Below are 22385 nucleotides of genomic sequence, written 5' to 3' on the forward strand. Positions count from 1 at the left end.
AGCTATGTCTCTCATAGCTTCAAATATCTTTCAGTCTGTGTTTAGTGGAGGTGCTCTAAGTCCTTCTCTGTATTGTGCTTCCTGAAGTCACCACAGTGAGAGTATACATAGGGCTATATCAACACCAAGCTGAACATGAGCCAGCAATGTGCCCTTGTGGCAAAGGCAGCAAATGGTATCCTGGGATGCATTAGACAGTATCATGAGGTTGAGGGACATGATCCTTCCTCTCAGCACTGGTGAGGCCACACCTGGGTTTCTGGTCTCCCCAGTACACAAGAGTGATGGACATATTGAAAAGAGTCCAGCAAAGGGCCACTGAGAAGGTTGAAGGTACTGAAGCATAGGAGGGAATGCTGAGAAAGCTGAGACTCTTCCACCTGGAGAGGGCTAGGGAGATCTCATAACTGTACATAAATGCCTGAAGGGAGCGTGCAGAGAAGAGGGATCCAGGCTGCTTTCAGTGGTGCTCAGTGAAAGGACCTGAGGTAGAGGTCACAAAATGAAACACAGGAGGTTCCCTCTGAGCATCAGGAAACACCTTTTTACTGAGAGTATGACTGAGCAATGACACAGGCTGCCCAAGGGAGGTGGTGAAGTCTCTTTCCCTGGAGATACTCAAAAGGTTTCTGGACATGGCTGTGAACTACTGGCTCTAGATGACTCTGTTGGAGCATGGGGGGGTTTGACCAGATGACCTCCAGAGGTCCCTTCTAACCACTCCTCTCTGATTCTGTATGATAAAGGGTTTTGTGTGTCTTTGTTTTAACCCTTTTGATGTATCTTTGGATGTGTTATCTGTGCGTGCATTCGCAATTTTCCTTTAGAGTCCTTAGCTTCAGTATTTCCACTTGAAGTAACTGAAAGAAAACTTGCCTTTGTCTTCATATAAAACTGTGGGAACTACCCATATAAAAGAGGTGCTGAAATGTGATTCTGCTTAGGCTTCCAAGATTTTGAACTTTTGAACTAACATTATTTGATGGCTTCTAGTTCTTATATTGAAAAAGACAGCGAGGTCCTTGTCCCAGGCCCCTTGAGTCATCTTTTCGCTAAGCTGGGTAGTCCTAACCTTTTATAAAACTTCCTATAAAACACATTCTATATTTCTGACTAGTCTTATTACTATTCTCTAAAATTTTTCCAGTTATAGTGCCTCCTTTTGAGACTAGGACATGAGCACTGTGTGCAAGATAGAGGGTGCAGGCAAGCTTCCAATGGCCCAAATGTCAGGGTTTTTTTCTTTATTTTCTAATAATTTTTAATATTGAAATTATTTTTGTTTTGACTGCTGTTAGGCATCAGGTTGAATTCTTTGTTAAACTATCTGTTGTAGTTATGAGATTTCTTTTAAATAGTAATAGTAAGCCCAGTATGTGAAATGAGGAAGGTTTCTTTTGTGGATTGAGTTACACAATTTATCTTCTACAGATGTTGTGTTTCATGTCCACAATTCCTTGAACCTTTCTTTATTTGAAAAATGGTTTGTTTCACATTTGCGATCCTCCTGCCTTTGGGTAAAATACAAGTTTAAGTGAACTTTTAAATGCTACCATTAGTATGGTAACTCTTTGATTTAACACTTAACATATTAAGTAATTACCAAATTGTTATTTTGTTTGTTTTACAGGAGAATATTAAAAAGTGAGCCTCCTTATCCACAAGAAATGAGTGCTCTATCTAAGGATATAATTCAGCGGCTTCTGATGAAAGACCCCAAGAAGAGGCTAGGTTGTGGTCCCACTGATGCTGATGAAATCAAACAGCATCCCTTTTTCCAGGTAAAGCAAACAACAGAACTCACCAGATAGCACTTACTCTATATTAGTGACTGTGAAACCCAACTCTAAGGAAATTCTGCTGTTTTGTTAACAGAATAGCTTAGAGACATGTTAATTGCATGAATAATTATATTGAAGTTAGAAAGAATATCCATGTGTTTATGTATATGGATTTTGTGTGTATTAGAAGGGCATGATAGATGTTTAATATGTTCTCTCTGTGTCTAAGTTACTTGCAGCAAAGCACTGAAATTATGTGTTGCGTTGTCTCTTTTTTTTTTTTTTAAGGAAGTTTACCACTAGCATTATTTGTAAAATCTGAATATTGATAAAATTCACTAAACTCTTCTATTTTCCTTGGCCTAATTAAATCTTTAGTCTTGTTTAGTAAATTTTAATTCTGTTCAGCTTTCACTGTATTAATATTTGCTTTCAAAGATTGGATTTACATACAGCATCTGTACTGTTCCATCCATTGTGGTTTAAATTATGTACTTTCTTTGAAAAAACTAAGTATATTTTTATGGTGTTGCTGAAGTTAAGGAAAGTTACACAGAGTTAAACTTCCCTTATTCACTGTTTGCTTTGGAAGATACATTTTGTCCTCATACAACACTTTCTAATCTTGACTTAATTTCAGTTCCACTCCTTTACAGTATCAGAGCAATTTTCTCGTAACTGCTATACCAAAGCTTCCTCTTTCCAGCCATGCATTTAAGGAAGAATTCAGAGGCTTATGCTCTCAGGGCTCTGAAAGCTGACATTAGTAATTAAGCACAGAAATTGGCAGTGAAAAGTTGAAGATACTGAATGCATGCACTGTGGCTTACAAAAATATAAATGTTGTTTATTTTGAAATAGAGGAAGAAATTCAAGGGCCATCACACTAATTGTTTGGCTCATCTCCACTGTTAAATTTAATTATATTGATTTTCTTTTTAATTGAATTCTGTCTACATACAAATAAGTATGATACTTCTTGGCTCTACCTAAGCAAATTAGTAGGGCATAATTTGAATGCTTTTCATCTGCCTGTGGAAAATAGCAAATGGAGTTAGGACTGTGTTTCTGGACAAGTCTGTCTTTCCAATATCTCTTTCTGTTAAATTTTCATTTGATTCAAAGATATTTTCCTGTTTTTTGTTTAGAATATGAATTGGGATGATTTAGCTGCCAAAAAAATACCAGCTCCTTTTAAACCAGTAATCAGAGATGAATTGGATGTCAGTAATTTTGCAGAAGAGTTTACAGAAATGGATCCAACATACTCTCCTGCAGCAACTCCTCAGACTTCAGAAAGAATATTTCAGGTATTTTAAGAACTCACATTAATTTAAAAAAAAATTATTGAACAATTCCATATAGCTGCTTTTTTTTTCCTCCTACCTTTTAAGTTCTTGAAATTAACTGTGTAATTTCCAGTCTCAGTTCCCAGATCTTTTTGTTCAACAATTGCAAAACGAAAAAGGTGGGAACAGTCCTACTGCAAACATAAAATTCCTTGTTTCTCCATTCCCAGCTGAATGTCCAGCATGCTGGATTAAAGTCTGTCTGTTCTTTATTGGTTCTTCATACCTTATGAGTCTTGTCATCTTGACTCCATCAGCCTGGGCTACCAGCTTGAACAACAGTCATGTAGTTCACCCATTTCCACATTATGCACCAGTTGAAGTATTCCTTTGGAAAGTGGGAGCTACCTACAGAGTTGAAAGTAGGTCTTCCACGTTTTGTAGGAGTGCTCTAATTACTAGGCTGCTATATACAGATGAGTAACAAAGCTTTCCTTATCATCTCCCCCGTGCTGTTAAAGAATGATCCCTTCTTAGATTGTACAGTCTAGATGTAAAATGGGTAGGTAGAAACAGCTCATGTGCAGTCAACTTGGTACCAGAGCTGCAGAGGTGAAGAACAGTTTGGATTGCTTTCTCTTCTCCCCCTCCTTGTGCTTTGTTGTTTTTTATTGTCTGTGTTTGAGCAGCTTAATTCTTAGTGTACAGGAATGTAGCATCATATACTGGAAGTTGTTAGATTTGTAGTGACTGTAGTAAGCAATTTATGCATGTCACCACTCTATGGTGGTAGTCACAGCTGTTCTTGTTATATTCAAATTAGGCACATCATTAATATGAAGCTCATATTGTTTAGCCATTTGAAATGGTTTGATGCTTACATCACAACATAAAAACTATTTCATGCCTTAACTTTAAGGTGTCCTGGGAAGCTGGCTAATTTGAAGTATAGCCTTTATCACTATTGTAAAACAATCGAAGCTGAATCAGATTAGCATTAATTATGAGAGTTCTTGTAGTATTATTGTTTTATCTTTAACTATGGAGAAGAATATAACTGATTCCAGGAACATACCTGTTCATGTTGAACAGAGTAATATCTAACCATCAATGAGCCAGTTATAGGTTCTGTACTATGGTATGAAAATTCTGTTTTCTTTGAAAAATTCTGCTGAAACTTCTAATGTTTCATATGTATTATGATAGTTAATGTGCAGCAATATCAAGCCATGCCCTTTTCTGATGTTTTAATTTCATAGGGATATTCTTTCGTTGCACCTTCTATTTTGTTTAAACGCAATGCAGCTACAGTAGATCCTCTCCAGTTTTATATGGGGGATGAACGACCTGGAACTACAACTATTGCCAGAAGTGCTATGATGAAGGTAATAATAATATCAAGAACTAAATTAATTAGGTGTACCTTGGAACTATGTATGAATTCCCAAGCAGCAATCACAAGCTAGGCTACAGATGACAAAACAGTCATCGTTCGTTTATCAGTTCTCTGTAATGGCTCCTCCGATGATCCAAGCATCTAACTTGCATGTGATACTATTAAGTGGTTGACATTTAATCTGAAAAATGAGATGATTGTCTAGTTTCCCAGAAGAATGAAGTATAGAATTAATAATAGTATGATTCCTGATAACTCTTATTCAGCCAACCATTATAGATATTTTTGAAACTGTTAATTATATCAGAATTCCTTCTTTGATATGTTTACCCAAAAGAGTGTATAGTTGTGTGAAGCCTTTTAAGAACACATGCTATCGTGATGTCTTCAAACGAGTGCATAGTTTTGTGGATAAATGTATGTATGACCATCTTTGATCCTGTTTGTCTGAATATTTTGTATCTTCAGCTATTGTAGTAGTAATGATTTATTTAGTGATTATGTTTGTTTAATGTAACATGAGCCTTACTCTTTAATTGTTAGAATAATGTTTATGCATTTTATTAAATAGAAGTTAAGATTATATATTTTATTAAAAAGAGAGCTCTTTTACAATTTTAAATATAGATGAAAAATTCTCACAAAATTTTACTCTTTGTCTTTGACTGTGTATACTACAAGTATTCTGCAAAACTAAATACAGACAGTTTCCTAACAGGACTCTCCATTTTATCATCATTATGAACTGGATCTGAAAGAGAAACCATTGGGAGAAGGAAGTTTTTCCATTTGTCGAAAGTGCTTACACAAGAAAACTAGCCAAGAGTATGCAGTAAAAATAATTAGCAAAAGGTATAAATATTCTATAAGACAATAAAAATATTTTCTTTGCTTACTGTCACCCATGGATTAGAATAATGTTCACTACATTTTTGGAAGTAGAAAAATAACTTGAAAATTATTTTCTGTTCTATGAATCTACAGAAACTTACTGTATCCTTATGACCTTTAAAAAAATTCTGAGAGTCTTTTGAAACAAAATGTTATTCTTGTTGGGGAGGACAGGAAGAAACCTAAAAAGTACCTTTCTGGTTCCTAGTTGTATTCTACCCTTCCCCTAATTGTGCTCCTAACAAAGTAAGGTATAAGGTTTTTCTATCTTTAGACTTAAGTGAGCTGAACGTAGGCTTACGCTAGCTCCCTCTCCTAAGCAGCCCATTTGATTGCCTAGGATACTGCTTTTAAGAGGGATCTGTAGTGTGGGTTGCCTCAGATCTATCTAATTGTGTGTGTGTGTGTATATTACATGGAACTAGACTTTGGAGTTGTAAGTTGCATTTTGTTTCCTGGGTGTTCTGAAGAGAACATCCAATGAAGGCAGCTGACTTGCTTTGTACGTGGGTATCAACTGGTCTTCTTCCAGAACAGATACCTCAGTTTCTGCCTAGAGAAAAATAAAGATGAAGGATTCTTTGAGAAGCAGATAGAATTTTGCCTTCATTTTGCAGTGTTCATTAGTAAATATGTCCCTAGTGTGTTGTAGAATGCTGGCAGGAAGGGGAAAGTATAAATGTTCTGCTATCGGAATGATAGTTCACAGTGATCTCTTCTCCAAGACATTTGGCTGTACCTCTGTTTTTCCAGACCCTAGAAGAAGCTGTCCACCAGACTTAAGTGTTTCATCACATGCTGTTTGAATAGGATAAGTTCAAGAATAAGAAACCTAAGTGAAGGTGTCTGACTCACTTTTCTGAAGTCTGCTAATTTAATAGAGGCCTGCCTAAAACTGTTAGTGGAGTCTACAGAGAAACTTGAATGACCTGGCACTAGAAGTGGGATTCAGTAACTTAAACATAGACATCTACGTAGTGCCATTTTAGCATCTGTTGGTGTCTTCTCTGTTCTCCAGTTTCCATCAGTCTTGTGACTACTACCTTTTTGTAGATGTCTTCATGGCTGATGTCATCTCCCAGGCTCTCCTATGCTTAGGCCACTGAATCCTACTCTAGGTATGTATGTTATGGTGATTTAGTTCACCCTGTAAGATTGGTTAACTAGAATTTCAGTCATTATAATGAGACCTTGAACAGTAGTATGCAGTAGACACCTACATTGGACATTTTAATGTGAAAATCTCTACCTTGTGTCTACGCTCAAAATTTTTTTCTGTGGTGCCTGCAGAGCTGTAGGTTAGTAACTCGCATCTCTTAATGTAATGGATATTTTGTCTTGGGATAACAGTGGGCACAGTGGTATTGACTTTTCCCCTAGAACTAAACTTTGAGGAATTATGTCCCTAGATGATATTACTCATGGGTTCTTTTGCTCTTTCTCCTTCATCTTGGTAGATCAGGCTAAATGAAGGTAAGAAGTGGTCTGTACACAGAGGTATTTTTTTTTTTTAGGAATATAGGCTGTGAGCAGAGTCAGAGCATGTTTGTGCAGTATTTAGGGGTAGCAGTAAACTCACACTCTCAATAGTTGGACAAAAACCAGCTTGAATAAGAAACTGTAAATAATATTGCTCTGAGGATCACACCGGTAAATCTTGCTAAAAGGAAAAGTGTAATGAGTTTCTAGCATCTTCTTTGCCTCAAAGTCAATCTTTCACTCCTCCCAACCAAATGTGCCCAAAAAGGGAATCTTACACCTAGGGAAACCCTTTTATGATACTTGAGGTGAAAGCTCAGATGAAGAGTTCCTCTGTGGTGTTGCTTTGTTTTGTTAGTAGTGCTGGACCTGCTTCCAGCCAGCAGTTTGAGATTTATCTGTGTGTCTGAAGACCACTCAAACAGTGGGCTCCTGTAAACTTGCTTGAGTTATTGTTTTAGAACTTCCCATTTGTTTTTCATGAGATGGTAACTATTTATGGAGGGGAAATACTCAGAAAAGTCCATTTACAAATTTTGAAGGTTTATGTTCATGATACTGAACCTTTTTCATCTGTTTTCAAGGTTCACTTCCTTCTGATACTTTAGGGGGAAAGACTGTGTGAGTCAGGTTTTTTAATTTCTTAAGGACCTGAAGCCACTTTCAATGTAAACAACTTCAGCAGCAGGTGAAACAGCTTAGTTTATTCGTTGATTATATGAAGCCTGCAGAAAAATGGAATTCTCTTGCACAGAGTTCTCATTGTAGTTCTCATCCTAATTAGGGGGGAAAAAAGGCAACCAAAAGCTAAGAACATGTGTAGTGAGAGAGATTCTGTGTTATCCATAAGGCCATTCTCTTAAGTCAGCACAGGGTTAGACTTTCTTGGAGAGAGTTTTGGCAAAAATTTTCAGGCATTATTTACCAAAAATAAATCAACATATCTAACTAGTGGGAAAAAGTGTTCTGATCTGTCACCATTCACATAGTTTTTATAATGATCACCATGTTCATTTTTTTTGGCTATAGATTTCAGTACTTGAAAGAGAATTTATGCCATGAGTTTTGCTCTGGAGATGGTCTCTTATCTCTTCCATTTCAGATTTTTGCAATGGCCTGTTTAGGGTTCATTTGTATAACACAATTCATATATAGATGATGTTACTCTTTTTTCCTAGTAGAGCTCATAGTTTCCATACCACTTTGGAAATACTTGTCTCCTTTAAGAATGGAAAATGATTTGGCCAAGATAAAAGTGAACTAACTTTGTAGCAACATAAGTGAAGTCAGATTTCCCTGGACTAAGGGAAAGGTTAGTTTTAGATAGAAAATATTCTATAACATCACATCAGTTTTTGCTGTAGCAAGTTGCAATTGCATTAAAAACATTGTTTGATTTCGCTGTGGTTTTTTAATAATCTAAATTGCAGAGTTATGTGGCAAGTTTTCTCAACTTACTTTGAATATACCTTTAATTGTACTAAAACAATTAAAAATAGGTCTAACGCTTTGAACATGCAATTTGCTTAATAAAATGGGTACAAAATGACTGCTCAATTTTTCTAGAATGGAAGCCAACACCCAGAGAGAAATAACAGCCCTGAAACTCTGCGAAGGACATCCGAATGTAGTGAAGTTACATGAAGTTTTTCATGACCAGGTATTTTGAAGAAACTGTAATCAGCACCTACCAAACACATTGCCATGTGTTTTCCCAAGAACTTTTAGGAGTTAAGCATAACTGTAACTGTGAAGGCAACGTTTTTCCTAGGGCTTTTTTCTAGTCAATATAGAAGATGAAGCAGAAGTTCTACATTCAAGCAAACTCGCAGTTACTCTAGCAAATCAAAAGTATGTGTAAAAATTAGTCTTGGATTGTGTTTGTGGTTCTGGCCTTGGCTGTCTTTGTGAATCATCATGCAGTATATTCATTGCACAGTTTCACATCTATGATACTGAGGTGTCTAATCACTTTTCCCCTAGGGTTGTCATAAATTTTAAAACAGTACTGGTGAATTGGTTTGGAAATCATGCATAGGAAGATTATACAACTAGCATTTTTTTTTTTTACATATTAGTAACTCAATGGAGATAACTAAATAGCTTGCCAAATTACCAAATGTGAAAGTAGAGCCTCTATTTGAAAATATATTAAGATCAGTTTATTTACGTACCATAATTGTCTTTTTCCTTAATGTGATGCAGACTCCACAGCATGTAATAAACCATAATTTGATCTGAATTGGAAGTTGACCCTGGTCTGAGCTGGGGTTTTGGACCAGATGTCCTGTAGAGCACTCTTCTAACATAAACTACTTTGTGATTCTTGTCTATGATTCTGTAATGGAACATGAGGTCTCTTGCCTCTCCACCTATCCCAGTCTGTCCTCCTCATGCAGTTTATACAAGGACCAGCAGAGAGGTCATGTGGAGCACTTCTAAAATGAACTGAGAGGATTTCCTAGTGAAGTTTCAGGGTGCTTTTAAAGGATTTAATTAAGTGGTTAGCTCCTTATGCATATTAATAGATATGCATCCCTGCATCAGAACAGGCTTAAGGGCAAAAGTCTAGCTTTTTCCAGTTTTATTTGTTAGCCTAAGTAAAGACATTTCGTCTCTCTACAAATGTAGCTAATGGTATTGTGTTTTTATAAATAAATATGGGTGGACATGGCAAAGACATTATCATTCTTCAATCTCAATGAGATTGATGGGGAAAGTGCATCTGAGATGCAAGTTGGTTCTTGTTTTTGGCCTTCCAAATTATTACAAGCAGTAATGTTATTTCTTCAAACGTGGAGAACCCGTCAGATTAGCACCTACATCTTGAATGAACGTTGGTTTGTAATGTTAAATTTCTAACATGCTGTATTTTTCTTTATTGTTTCAGCTTCACACATTTCTAGTAATGGAATTGCTGAAGGGAGGAGAATTGCTTGAGCGTATTCAGAAAAAGAAACATTTCAGTGAGACTGAAGCCAGCCACATTATGCGCAGACTTGTTTCAGCAGTGAGCCACATGCACGATGTGGGAGTAGTCCACAGAGATCTGAAACCTGAGGTATAGTGACTTGCATATATATGTTAAGACAATAAATTATTAAATATCTGGAATGTGATGTGTCTCTGTTTCTCCAGCTTTTATTACAGAGTTTTCTACTTCTGTATTTTTAATAAAATGTTACCGCTTTTACTTGGTAAATTCTGTAGATGTTTTTCTGTTCATAGGTAAAAGTAACTGTTAGGAAACATGTTTAGTTCTGAAAGCAATCTGTACTCTTAACTTGTTCAAAAACATTCTTTACCTATTTGGGGACAATTTTTACTTGCGTGTATTTATTGTATGAAACAGTTTATAAGCAGAGAGCTACGTTGCTTGGATACTTTCCCTGTACATTTTCACCCTTGGTTTGACCTTAATTCCCTCAGCAGGGCTTCTTTTGGATGTAACTGTGACACCCTTGTACTGTCTTCTGTTCCAGTTAAGCACAAAATGAACCACAAACTTATGCAGTCAGCTAATAAAGATGTGTGATTTGAGTTCAGTGAGTTCAGTAGTTCCCCAAAAGAAACACTTTTTAATATCTGTTTTTCAATAATTACTTGTTCTGATATTTTTATTGTGCAACAACATCTTGCCTTCCAGACAATTCTGTTTACTATGGTGATGTTGACCACTGCCTTTGTTTTGCTTCCTGGACCCAATTTTTTCTTGGTTTTTTTTTGCCAGCAATGGCCTTGGATATGTGTTAGTTTTCTCAAGCCTGAGAATAGTGTAAATTGATGTTAGTTCATCCAGTAAGGATGTTATATTGTATAGGAAATAGCTACTCCTTTTGTAGCTGAAGTTAAAAAATAATCCACCATACCTACTGATGTTATCATTTTGTAATGTACCTTCTGCTATATGACTTAGTATTTTGTAGTAATTCTAATTCAACAGATAAAGAAGTCTGCTAGGTGTTGATATTTAAACTATTTTTGAAAATCAATCCAAAATATATGAGTTTGAAAGAAGCTCCTGTTTTCAGTAAACAGTTAAACAAAGAGGAGCTATTGTGAAATTCTAATATGTGAGTTGAAAAAATAACTTTTTTTGAGAGTCACATCATCAGGGAAAGAAACTAGCTTTTGAAACGAGTAATTATTAAAAAGTCAAAACCCATTCTCTCTTCTATTCTCATCATTTTAGCCTTACTACCATCTTGAATATAAAGACAGAATAAAGCAGAGCTTCAGTTGCATGGTAAATTAGGCAGTCTTCAGTTCTACATTACGTTCAAGAACAGAAGTCCAGGAAGTCCAAGTAATGAAGGGTTAGCAAACAGCTTGCAGAATCCATGGCCTCCACAAAATTGGACTTAACCTGCTGCCTCCTTCCTGCTTGTTGTTTTGAAAGTTACTATTTTAGTTTCCAATATGAACTTGGTAGGAGATAGGCAGGCTTCCCAATATAGATGTAGTTAGTGCACCTTTCTGTAAAAAGCTATACAGGAATTTCTGCTGCTTTTCTAAGAATTCCAGTCAGCTTTGTTTGATGTTCAACTTTGACATCTAATGTGCTACTGATAAATCTATTTTTAAAAATATGACTGGTTAAATGTCTAAGGATGAGACTTTTTTAATTGCATGAACTGGGAAAGTCTTCTGTTTAGCACTAGTAATTTGATTATATATATGGTTCTGCAAAACAGAGGAAAAGTACTGGATAGAAAATAGGAATAAAAAATTTGTGTAGCATATATGAACATTTTAAGCCTCTCAGTAGAGGATTAGAGAACTGTTTCTGTGAAGTGACCATTAATATGTAAAGTGAGTTCTAGAGGTATTAGAACAAAACCTAACAAGACAGAGATAGTGTTGTTTATGTATCCTTAAACTATATGTGGAATATAGCTGTAAATACGGAAGCAGGGAGGTTGTGAAACATACTTTATTTACCCAATCAACAGCAAAATCTGAACCCAACTTAAGACACTTGGACTGTACCTTTCTCTCTGTGCATAGCCAATTTAATTTTTATCTTAAGAAGGTCTTTTTAACCCAATGTTAGTCATTCTTCATTTACGTGTTGACTATATAACAGCACCATAGAAAAAAGACAATTATATTAATCACTCATCCTTGTTGTATTAATATTTTTGCTGAAATAAGGCTTCCTTCAGATCCATTTTGCACATTTTAAAATTAAAAACTGACTATTCTGAATGTGCATTAAGCTATGACAGCAGTACAGAATGGAAAAATACTAAAATGTTCTGTAGAAGCTGTTTTCTTTTATCCATAATGAATGCTCTCTGGTTCTCCTTATTGATCTGCTGGCAGTCTAGCAATCATTTTTTAACCCTTGTTAATGAGTTCGAAATTAAATTACTTTGTGTAAGTCATTCACCTCTTGTATTACAAAATTAGATAGGGCTATAGGATTTATGATACTAAGACTTTTTCTAGCATTCATAGATTAAACAGTAAAGGCAATAGCAAAATTATGCTCTTCTCTCAAGAAGTTGATGGGAGGAGTAGAATTAGTTTTTAATTTGTCTTGGCCTCAGGCAGTTCTTCTAAGACTTAGCTTCTTTCTTGTATCTTTCTTGACAAATATAAATACTCAGGGGGAAAAAAAGAAGCAGATTGTCTTAAATCTTCCGAACGGATAACAACCTGTCTGTCTTCAAGTCCAAGGTGCCACATTGCAGTCAGTAAAGCTGGAATTCTGAGGGACTGCTATACCAGTGTCTCTTTACCTTGCTGTAAGGAGGAGGTTTGAGGTTGGACTGTTGTGTGACTTTCAGCACTCGATTGCCGTTGGTCCCACGTCACTTCCACAACACGTGTTGACTTTGCCATCCATGCCAAAGTCACCTCTCGGTGCAATTGCTGAGCTGTTGGGGCCCTTTATGCCACCACTTTATCCCAAGGGGCACCTTGTTACCACCATCCTTCTCTTTCACTTTGCTCTTTTGCATTATTGTGCTCATGGCAATGTGGCTTCAGTGTGTTACCACTTGAGGACCAAAGACTGTTCAGTCACAAAACAAGACATGCAACAGGAGTCCCCCACACAAGAAAGCTATCATTCACAACATGCCAGAGTAATGGGGAAGCTTAAGAAAATTTGCTTTTGTTTGAGGAAGAAGGCAATTCTCCATCTGCATACATTTTGATGTTTTCGCTTTTTTTTCTTGTCAGTGTTCCCTGAATTCTTTTCCCCACTGTTCTCTGCTACCTATTGATTTTCATTAATAATCTCTGACAGAACTGCCCTGACTTGCAGGTATGCAGGATGCAGATAAACACATCACATTTTCTTACAACCCAGAGTACCATTATTTCTACTTTTCTGGTTTTTTTCCCCCAGTGTCTCCCAGTTCCCCTTTCCTGTAGATAATGTCAAGTTTTCTGTAATAATAAATGTAGGAAAATAATTATAATCAATTTTCTACCCAGTGCTGGCATTGATTTTGTCTTTGCTTTTCAGAATTTACTATTTACAGATGAAACTGATAATTCAGAAATAAAAATAATTGATTTTGGCTTTGCTCGTTTGAAACCACCTGATAATCAGCCTCTGAAGACTCCATGTTTTACTCTTCATTATGCTGCCCCAGAGCTCTTGAATCACAATGGTTATGACGAGTCTTGTGATCTGTGGAGTTTGGGAGTCATTTTGGTAAGTGATTGAGGTTTTTAACTATAACTTTATTGCTTGTATCTACTTTTTATTAAAATGCAAAGGATTTGACATGATTTCAGACATAAACTGGGTGCATGCTTAATTCAAGTCTGGTGAAAATATTACTGCAAAAATAATAGGTTCCAAAGACAGATGTTTTCAAGGGGTGGAGATTTTTTTTCCTAAGTAGCAAATTAAATTTAACACTTCTGGGAATGGAAAAATTACTTGATGCAGTCAGGTTCTCAAAAAGAGGTATTCTTGTTAGGAGATTTTACAGGCATCCATATAATCTTTTTACAGTTTCAGTTCAGGGAAGGAATCAACCTGCATCCTGATTTACAGAAAATTAATTACAGTAGATATAAGTGAGGTAGAAATATGTGTTGTTCATAGCTTCTTGAAACATACAAGTCTTTTTTCTAACAATGACTCCAGAGAAAGTCTTGCAAACTTAAAGTTTCCTATAGCCTCAAAGTTATGCCAGTCCAGATTTTATTGCACAGCTCTGGTGATGCAAACAACAGCCCTCCATATTTAGTAATAGCGTTGTCCATAAATATACTGTGTTTGTTAATGCTGCTTTTGTTATCATGACAGTACACAATGCTATCAGGACAGGTACCATTTCAGTCTCAAGACAGAAGTTTAACATGTACCAGTGCATTGGAAATTATGAAGAAAATTAAAAAGGGAGAATTTTCCTTTGAAGGAGAAGCTTGGAAAAATGTTTCTGAAGAGGCTAAAGAGCTAATTCGAGGTACGTATTCACAAGTATTTCATGTACCTTATATTTCTGTCTCAAAATGTAAAATTAGAGAACCATACAATATTTGGATGCTGGAATTAGCAGCAGACTGTCAAGCTGTCAGAGCAGTATCCACAGCTTGAGCTGTGTACTGACCCCTAATACAAACTATGGGTTGAAGTGGACACATCAGACTGTGTTACAAATTGCTTGTACACATAGCAGAGCTTTCTAATGTGGCGAGATGCTGATAGGAAGGTTGGTGGGGTTAGAAGGAACTCTGAAGAGCTTCAGAAAAAGTGAACTCACTGTTTTAAAACAGTTTAAAACAAAACCAGAGTTTTTCTTTTATGTTATTTTTGCTTTTCTGAAAAACCAAAACAGCTTATGAGATAATTGTCTTAAAAGCTAAGCTTTTGCAGAAAATTAATTTATTACTATATTTTTCCCTTTACCTATTTTTTAATCTATGTGCCAAGAGTACTTACTGTATTTCTGAACTGCTTCATTCACATTTGCCATGCTTTTGGGTTCCCTTAAGCTTTTGAGCATCTAATTATGTTTTCAGCATGAGCTAGACACCAGTCTTAATTCTACTTAGATGGAGTTCTGAATTTCTGTAGAAGTAGGCTTGTAAGGAATTTTTCTGCCAAAAATGTAGGGATTTCCAGATTCAGACTTCAGTGGAATGTTCAGGGAATCTGAGGCTTACTCCCTTGAACTTCATCCCAGACAGGTTTTAAGTGAAGAAATCATTTGATAGTTCTGAGTTGGTGTGAGAAGAGATGAGACTTATCAAACAGTTAAATATCAATTTCTTGTGTTTAGTGATTCCTCTGGAGCGGATGATAGTCTAACATTGTGCCAGCCTTATCTAGGATAAATATTGGCATACCTAGGACAAATATTGACATTAGTTACTTATCAATGCAATGTATGAGATTTTCATAATAAATATTTACTTTTTCTATTAAATGAAGATAAATAGATCATAGTTCAAAAGAGTATAATATGTTTCTATTAGGACTTCTAACAGTGGATCCAAACAAAAGAATCAAAATGTCCAGCCTGAGATACAATGAATGGCTTCAGGACGGCAGCCAGCTGTCATCCAACCCTCTGATGACACCTGATAACTTAGGCTCTTCAGGAGCTGCAGTGCACACATATGTCAAAGCCACTTTTCATGTAAGTTCTAAGAAATTTTATGTCATATGCTATATTTTGTAATGTGTAATCTGGATTATGTATGTTTTCTCTTAATAACAAGACATATCTGTCCTTAAAATTCAGTGTTTGCTTATACCTGGATTTTTTTTCCATAATATGTAACATCTCTGGAGTACATGAAAATATAAATGATGAAGCAAAATTAAATTTCTCAAAGATATTTATATTCATGAGCACTTGAGGACTGAGAGACAGCTGTTCATTAAAGAGCTATTAAAAATACTTTGTTTCTTAGAGGAATCTATTAAAAGGTCTTCAAACTTTTATGAAAAAAAGAGAAAAACTTTATATTTAACTTAAGAAACTGTTTGACTTTTTGTTCTTAAGGTTAAAAATTTGAAGTAAAATTTCTGGAACCTGTGTAGTTCATTTTTTTTATATCATAGATGCTTTTTAATGGACTTGCTTATCTACTATTTTATGTTTACTAAAACCATTTGAACTGCAGCTGTATTATACAAACATATTCTTGATTCTCATGATACCTTCTACAGAGAATAAGCCAAAATTGAGCAGATTTATGCAGAAATGCTTGTGGACACTTAGAAGGAAGGAGACAAAAAGAAAATAATTGTTACTTGGAGAGGTCCTGATAATGCAACGTAATTTGGGCTGAAAGAAAAACTGTAATTTAACAGTATTGTTTCTGAAAATCTAGTCTTAAATAGGTTAAGGCTTAATAAAAAATACTTCTAAATTAAAAAGAACAAGGAGGGGAAGATGCCAATTAATAATGTGATGTATTGGCTTTTTCATACCCATAAAAGCTACTAAAATTATTATTACAGCTACAATAGGAACTAGTAGCACTCTGTCAAGAAACTGTGGTTTATCTTGTGACTTGCCATAGAACATTCATAATAAGTGACAAGGCATAAAATGTCTTAAACCTCTTGAAAAGCTTAGAGTTACCTTTTATTTTTAAACAGGCCTTTAACAAGTACAAAAGGGAAGGATTTTGTCTCCAGAATGTTGACAAGGCACCTCTTGCAAAAAGAAGGAAAATGAAAAAAACAAGTACAAGCACAGAGACACGTAGCAGCTCCAGTGAAAGTTCACATTCTTCTTCCTCTCATTCTCATGGTAAAACTACACCCACAAAGACATTGCAGCCCACAAACCCTGCAGACAGCAATAACCCGGAAACCATCTTCCAGTTCTCTGACTGAAAAGTGGAGAATATTCTCTCTTGAAGATTAAAGTGGTTATAAACTTGGTAGTACCTACGTTTTCTTCTCCCACACTTCCTCCCTGTGGCTTACAGGCTGCTACAGGAATGTCTGTTGCTTTAGAAATGTATTTCAGTCATACCTTTTTAGCTTTGTATTTCAATACATTTCTTTTTAGCATTAAGTTTGGTATCACTGGATATGGTATAATACTATTATACAAACAACATTCTATTCTCTTAGGGCTAAATTACTAGTGTGCAGTCAAGCTCAAGGTAAGGAGCTATGCTGCTTGTGGTACAGCTTGGAAGAAGACTGTTTCTCAGTGTCAGAATCTTCCTCCCAGTTTTTTCCCCACTGTTCAAAGAAAGGAAAGCTCTGTAACATATATAGAACTTTTGAATCTTCTGCTTTTACCCAGCTCTGTGAAGAATGTTATAGAATTTGATTCTTCGTGCATGTAAAGAATCATTGGTACAATGCACCAAAGGAGTATAGTACTTTAAGACCTTTTAAATTTGTGGTTACATTCTGTCCCATTTCTTTGAATTTTAAGATCAAAGTGGAGCGTTATGGAATTTGTATTTTGTTTTAAAAAGTAACTCCACATATCTTATTCTAAACAACTGAGAATACAAGTCTTAGATTTTTTTTAAAATTAATTTATTTTTTAAATAAATCTAGGGTAAGAGATGTCTAATATGAGATGTCTAGTACTGTGATACAAATTTTTTTTGAAGTTATTAGCTTCTGAAAGGTTTTACAGATTCTAAAACATAATGCTATAAAAGAAAATTAAATTTCATATTCAATGCTTTGGAAAATAGTCACATGTTAAAATACCTATTCCAAGAATTAATTATAATTTATATTTTCTTTTTATATTTACACAATAACTTTAAGATACTAAGATTTTTTTAAAGATGCAAAAGCACCAGTTTCTCAACATCTGTTGTTATAGGGGCCATACAAAATGTATACCAAGTTATTTGAATTTTGCATTGTGCAAATATGGCAGTTTAATAGTAACTGTAAAATATTAGAATATATGTTTTATTTTTTGCACTTTATAACATCTAAAGGAGATGTTTTTAGAATAAAGTGCACTCAGATCTCTCTTCCTACAAGGGTGCTGAGCACTGTTTTACTGGGTTGAATGACCTGAAATCCACCATACTTGGTGGTTATGGTCATTGTGAAGGAGAATTCTGTACTTTGCAGGAGTGAATCCCTGTATATTACCTACTGTTTTCATTCCTTACTTTTAAAATGCAAAGCTACTTCTATCTTGCTTTTACATTGTATATAACAAATACTAGACCTGGGCACCTTGTGTAGTGTAGATGTTAACAACTTATGCACTGGGAATACTAAAGGGAAATTATATTGAACACTGTGCTTCACAACTTGTTCACTGTGGTGTACTACAGTGAAGTATTTCCTACTGTGATAGTATAGTATGTACATAACTGTTTGGAATCATAAATGTGACTTACAGAAACATCAGCATAAACTTTTAAATCAGTATATTTTATAAATTTATGGAGAGCTCTTTTATAGCTTGTATTCTCAATGACTAGAGGTAACTTAAGTGCTAAAGATGACTTCAGTTTTGCAAATGCTTACATGTGTAAGTCTCCACTGAAGTCAGAGGGGCTCCTTGTCATATGCCTAAATTTCTGTGATGGAAGACTAATTGAGTAGAGGATTTTGTTAACAGCTGGCTCTATCTTAAAGTAACCTTAATCCAAACCCTATGCAAAAAAAATAAGGTTATAGGAATTGTTTATATCAGTGGTTTTATTTATAGAATTGTATCAGATATCAGTATTGACAAATACAATACATCCATGTTTACAGGGATTGTGTGTATCAAAACAAGGCTTTGAAGCCCAACATGTTTGTTCTGTGTTTCTTTAATATTAATAATGGCATTCTGAGATTTTGGAATTGCTCATGTGAAATAGTTTACTACTTTCTTGATGTGAATGTCAACAGTAATTGCAGCATTAATTTCAGGTTGATGTGAATATTGAGATTTGCACTGTTTATGTAGAAGTAGTATATTTAAAGATCAGTATATGTGCTAATAACACAACCAGTTTTAAATGGCCGATGTTAAAGTATTGAAAAATAATTGTCAATGTAATATATTCAGGTTTGCTTTCTGAATGCTCTCTTTGGAAATAATCTCAATAGTGAACATGGCTCATTTGTAAAAGAATACTTCCCCTCTCCCCAATAAACTTGCTGTAAATACAATGAACAACCCACCATTAATGCTTGTTATGCAAACAGCACAAGTGAATCGAGAGATTGGCGAACAAGTTGCTTGTGAAGTTTGCACTTGGAGGAGTTCTTGGAATTTGTTTTCTTCAGAGTGAGGACGACAAAAAGCTATCTTGGTTTTATTTCATTTAAATATAAGAAACTTTTGGATACCAAGTGGATTTGTAATATTGTGACACAGAAGTCCAGTATTGCATCAGAATGCATTGAGCCTTCAGACTGGCTCAGCCCTTTTCCATGGCTACTTTTCTGAACAAGATAATGATCCCTGCACAGCTGTGATTCTCTGTCATCTGAGAACAGAATAATTCCTGGCAGAAAATATTCATAGAATGATGATACATGTTTATTGGTTGTAATGAAGTGTTGCACAAGCTACTTATATTTTTAATATAAGCATGTATTATGTGCATGCGTGTACACACATGCTGTATTGCATGTCTAAGTCTCAATTTAAAGTAATATGCTTTGTTTGAGAGAACTTGTATTTAAAAATGAGTTCTGGACTCACACAGAGTTGGAAGGCCAGACAGTGGGGCTACCACAGAAGAAGAAGAATGTTATGGGAAATCAGAAGTGAGAGGCTTCTGGAAAGATTTTTCAGGGGTAAATTTCTCCCCTGGCTATCTCCATGTGCATGTAATAATCACTGACACTGAATTGCAAGCTTTATTGCCAGTTGTCCAGCATAAACACATTTTCTAACTCTGCAGTCACTGAGTATGTGTGTGTGTCCACACACATGTGTATATCTTTATAACATTAGGTCATCATACTGAATTCTTTTGTTATTTCTCAAGTATCAGTCCAGGTATTTTTACTAAGTTGGTGGTCTTCATTCTTTGCCCCATAAATGACAGTCTTTCTGAGCATCCAGTTTTTTACATTGCAAAACATGACATTGCCTTCCTTCAGTTGAGATAGTTGATGGAATATTCTGGATTGAAAGAACAAAAAATAATGTCTATTTCTGCTGTAAAGAGATTCTGCTTTGGTCTTTGTCTGCACTTCTCAGTTTGCTCTTTGACCCACAGGGCACTGGATTCTATAAAAATATAAGAAATGCAGAGCTGTTGACTAGCTCTCACCTGCCATCCTGCATTTTTATATATCACTCATTCAATAGATTCTGAATGTTCAGAACACCTATGTAGAAAAGAAAACTTAGACTGATTCCTGTGGTCTGCACTAGTGAATGAATCAATGCTTTCAGTTCCATGGGCCAGCTGGAGCAGTCTTGTTTGTGGTGCCCAGAAGCTGCAAAATGGGGAAATGCAGGAGACCTGCAATAATGTAAATTTGAAGAAAACCCATGTATTTTGACAGCCTTCATGTTCTCTGTGATAGAAATGGAATCTGCAACTGCCTGGGAAACAATTATAAGTATTTAGGTAGAGGAGATGTTATGGGCTGGTCTGACTAATACTTTATTCAGTAGTAGAAAGCAATTCATAATATGCACACATAAAATTGCTTTTAAATATTGGCAACCAGTCTCCTTGTATTCAAAAAATGTATGCAGAAGTCTGGAAAGAAAAACAGAACTATAATTGCTCAGGAACTGCTAAAAAAACCAATCAGATGAAACTGCAAACCGATAGCAAATTTGTTACCATTTTCTTAATAATACAAAGATATTTGTTGACAAATCCAGCATCAAGTCTTAAAATTGGGATCTCATTTATGTTCATCTGATTTTCCTTGGGGCTTTTTTTGGAAATATCTTGTTACCTTAGAATGAATGTGATCAAAGGTTTATTTTCATAAGTAGGAGAAAATCTAAGGATTTAGGATTGGGCCTTGTGAATAACCAAAAGAAGTCTACTTGGAAAGGTAACCAGTTTAAAATATAAATACATATTACTGATATTTGGTGTTACATCTACATCTAATCAAGTACATTTCACATAAATTATGGGTATGATTTTGTGTGACACATTCAGCTATGCTGAAAAAGTTTCCAGTATAGAGTCTTTGGAGTTTATGAAAGTGAGAAGAGAGGAGGGAAGTTGTATTTAAAGACAATGGTGCAAAGAAGGAACAGTGCCCAAGATTTGTCTCTGACTCATGCTGCCAGAGGTGACTTGGTAAGAGTGTCATTGTCTGTAGTAGCTGACTCATTAGTAACAGTACACTTGCTTTTTTTCCTTTAAAATCAATATACAGTAGAGAAGAGAAACTAAATTATTTTACAAAAGCAGCAAATACCTCAAAGCTTTTCTCAGGTGTCTCCTTAATGAGTTTTCATATTTTAAATAAATAACTCAGAGTAACATAATAGTTACTCTGTGGAAGCTATGCCTGCTTGAGGGAACAGGATCCCACTGTATCTGGTGATGTGTTTATTGTAGAGGAATTGTAGAAATTAGAGCTCAAGGTGCTATATCCCTGCTGCTTCTAAGTTCAAGTGTTAATACTGTTCTACTTAATATGTATTGCTGTGCCAGTTCCATTGGTGTGCAGCCATGGCAGGTCACTTAGTTCAGTGTTAAAGCTCTCAGATTAAAAGGAAAACTTGAGATCTACTTCAATACCAAAGTGAGAACAGGCCTTTAATTTTAATCTACATCTGGATGGCAGAAATTAGTAAAAACTTGGCATTGGCTTTCAACCTTGACAGTCTTATTAAGATGCTCCTGCAGGAAATTTTGATGCTTACAGATATCTTTACTGACCTCTTTCACAACAGAGGAAGAAACCTGCAAAATTATTTCTTGTCAGATAAAAACTTTTGCTAAAGTCCCAGTAGTACAGATCATCTCTAATTTCTACCTTTACCTTTGCAGTTGTGAAGGCAAAAAAAAATTGGTGACAGATTATGACAGCTGGTTATAAAGGAGCAGGGTGGTTAATTTGCAGTAAGTGGAACAGGGTGTGCTATTACTTGTGTCAGTGTGGGCAGGGAGTGAAGAGAGGGAAAGAAATGCAAAGAAGGGAATGCTGAGTGCTTTGCCTCGCTGTAATTTACAGGACATTCTGGTTGCACACCATTGCTTTTAAAGAAGCAATGGCCTCTGCATTTAATTTAAAGTCTTTTAGAATAAAACCCCCAGAGATTACCCTGACAACTTTTTTTCTTGGAAACTGTGTCGTTTTTACATGCGAAGGTGGCAACGTGTCCTCAGGAAGGCCCTGGCGTTCCATGACCTGTTCCAAGGCATGTGATGAGACTGAAGGGGGCCACCCTTTGTTTAGGACGTTTTATGTACTAATTCTGGATCTGTTGATTTTTTTAAAGACTTCTCTCCAGTTATTACTTCAGTGAAAAATCTATTTTAAATGTGTGATTTTCATTCTTTTCAAACGCAGAACAAAAGTAGTTGCCGAACGCTTCTTTGTCTCTGTCACCAACGTTTTTCTTGCCTCTGGATAGTAATGAACTGATGATATTGCTGGAATTCTTTCATTACCCTCAGCAATTTTCTTATCCATTTGCCATA

The 22385-nt window shown here is 35.6% G+C and overlaps 1 protein-coding gene across 7 annotated transcripts in view; it reads left to right on the top strand.

The window, feature by feature from the left end:
* The window catches only part of RPS6KA5 (ribosomal protein S6 kinase A5), a 78780-nt gene extending 56783 nt beyond the window's left edge, over window positions 1-21997 (top strand). For all 7 annotated transcript variants that reach the window (XM_051806614.1, XM_051806617.1, XM_051806620.1 and 4 more), the window contains 10 exons: window positions 1631-1781; window positions 2930-3091; window positions 4330-4455; window positions 5185-5318; window positions 8403-8496; window positions 9727-9897; window positions 13315-13506; window positions 14110-14269; window positions 15282-15445; window positions 16417-21997. In XM_051806614.1, coding sequence (XP_051662574.1) covers window positions 1631-1781; window positions 2930-3091; window positions 4330-4455; window positions 5185-5318; window positions 8403-8496; window positions 9727-9897; window positions 13315-13506; window positions 14110-14269; window positions 15282-15445; window positions 16417-16656 — 1594 coding nt within the window. In that variant the 3' untranslated portion in view covers window positions 16657-21997. The remainder of the gene's footprint in view (window positions 1-1630; window positions 1782-2929; window positions 3092-4329; window positions 4456-5184; window positions 5319-8402; window positions 8497-9726; window positions 9898-13314; window positions 13507-14109; window positions 14270-15281; window positions 15446-16416) is intronic.
* Window positions 21998-22385: the final 388 nt, after the last annotated feature.

Source organism: Manacus candei, unplaced genomic scaffold (assembly GCF_025592945.1).
Source record: "Manacus candei isolate 608988 ecotype Guabito, Panama unplaced genomic scaffold, ASM2559294v1 h1tg000067l, whole genome shotgun sequence".
NCBI classification, from domain to species: domain Eukaryota; kingdom Metazoa; phylum Chordata; class Aves; order Passeriformes; family Pipridae; genus Manacus; species Manacus candei.